The sequence below is a fragment of the Sinocyclocheilus grahami genome, unplaced genomic scaffold (assembly GCF_001515645.1).
Source record: "Sinocyclocheilus grahami isolate Dianchi unplaced genomic scaffold, SAMN03320097.WGS_v1.1 scaffold11136.1, whole genome shotgun sequence".
Classification (NCBI taxonomy): Eukaryota; Metazoa; Chordata; class Actinopteri; order Cypriniformes; family Cyprinidae; genus Sinocyclocheilus; species Sinocyclocheilus grahami.
The window spans coordinates 1-2,005 of record NW_015513644.1 but is presented as its reverse complement, the minus strand read 5'-3'; the positions used below and the strand labels follow the sequence as shown (position 1 = coordinate 2,005).

General features: G+C 39.3%; 1 protein-coding gene across 1 annotated transcript; it reads left to right on the top strand.

The window, feature by feature from the left end:
* Positions 1-144: 144 nt before the first annotated feature.
* LOC107578614 (leucine-rich repeat serine/threonine-protein kinase 2-like) lies at positions 145-1,820 on the top strand (the record flags this gene model as incomplete). The annotated part of the gene is made up of 5 exons (XM_016264556.1): positions 145-325; positions 415-596; positions 1,011-1,234; positions 1,327-1,454; positions 1,602-1,820. Coding segments are annotated over exons 1-5 (924 nt in total), but the record flags the coding sequence as incomplete, so codon positions are not given.
* Positions 1,821-2,005: the final 185 nt, after the last annotated feature.

Below are 2,005 nucleotides of genomic sequence, written 5' to 3'. Positions count from 1 at the left end.
GCTAACATGAGACACGTTAAAAGTCTTAATAATTGTATAATTAATTAATATAAACTGGTCAAAGATGCTGTTAATAAAGCCTAACTTGTTTTGAACCTGGAATGTTTCTTTGAATACACAAACTCTTTTTCTGGATAGTTTGCGTTCGGTGGACATGAGAAATAACAGTATTAGTGTTCTGCCGGGTCCATCTTTCTGGGTCAGTGCAAACCTGAGAGAGCTGATGTTCAGTCATAATCACATCTCTGCGCTCGACCTGAGCGGCCCGGTGTACAAGTGGGCCAGACTGGAGAAACTTCTTTTAAGCTCCAACAAACTGACTGAGGTATGATTCATAACACGCTCTGATTCAACTGAACACTGCCGTTTTGGTATATTTGTTAGAAATGTGTGTTTGACACTTTTGTGCTTTAGATCCCTCCTCAGATCGGTATGTTGGAGGACCTGACGTCTCTAGATGTTAGTCAGAATGAAGGTTTGCGCTCTTTCCCTGATGAGATGGGAAAGCTGGTTCATTTATGGGATCTACCTCTAGACGGTCTGCAGCTCCAGATGGACCTCAAACACATTGGGAACAAAACCAAAGACATCATCAGGTCTAAATCTAGACATTATTTCTTGCTTGTGTTTTATCTCGTACAGTAAATGCATCAGTTGCCATATCTGTGGTGGTGTTCAGATTTTATTTTATTTTTGGGTCAGTATTGTCAGACAATAATGTTAGATCTTGTTTGTCAAATAATATATTCTTGTATACTTGTTACATGTAAATCTTAGAAATATGATTACATTGTGTTTAGTATTTATCTTTTAGTGCTGTTTTATAATACCAGCTATTACATCAGTTTAAATGTTGTTCTGTTTTCCTAGAAACTTAAGTTTTAAGAAAAGTTAGGGAGGTGCCTTTTAATATGGCCACCTATAATATCTTGTTTCAAATGCAAATATCTTGTCAAGCTATTTCGAGACTTTTCTATTGGTTCAGAATGTGAACGCTGTGGTTCTTACAGGTTCTTGCAGCAGCGTCTGAAGAAAGCTGTCCCATATTACCGCATGAAACTCATTGTGGTCGGCAGCCCGTGTAGCGGGAAAAGTTCTTTGATTCATCAGCTGATGAGACTCAAACGCTCTCAGTGGCGATCTGATCTGCACACCGTCGGCGTCAGCGTCAGAGACTGGGTCATCAAAAACAAAGACAAGAGGAACATGTTGCTGAATGTTTGGGAGTTCTCAGGTAAGCATCTGCACAATGCTAGCATCATATCAAATATGGAAAAATGTCAATAGGAAATAGCAGGTTTTTCTCTTTCTGTTGATGTTGTGCAGGTGGTGAAGAGTGCAGTGGATTTCACCCTCACTTTATGAGCTCCAGGGCGCTCTATCTAGTCCTGTATGACCTGAGTAAAGGACCCAGTGAGATAGACACTATCAAACCCTGGCTCTTTAACGTTAAAGTAAGTTTAACATTTAGCTCCTTCTAGCAAGTAGTATCAAAAGATCTGTTGTACAAATACAAAACCAGACCAAACTGTTATTGTGGAACATTTGGTTTAGATTATAAAAGAGTATGATATATATATATTATACTGTGTTTTTCTCAGGCCGTAGCTGGACAGTCTCCTGTGATTGTGGTTGGAACTCATGCAGATGTGTGTGAAGAGCACCACCTACAGGAGTGTGTTCTGAAGCTGCGAGAGGAGCTGCTGTCTCAACCGGGCTTTCCAGTGGTCAAAGAGAACCACATACTATGCGCCTGTCACGAGTCTGAGTCCATCAGCAGGTTGCGCAAAGCCATCAGTCGGGAGCTCATTGGGTTCAAGGTGATTTACAAAATGTAGTTTTTCTTAGCACTAATTAGCAAATATTATCATTGATTTAAACCAATAAATTGGATTACTTTTATAAAGCCCCATTAAAGTAGTCAATATAAATGTTGGTTATAATTTAAAGGGGTCATATAATGCTGCTAAAAAGAACATTAGTTTGTGTATTTGGTGTAATGAAA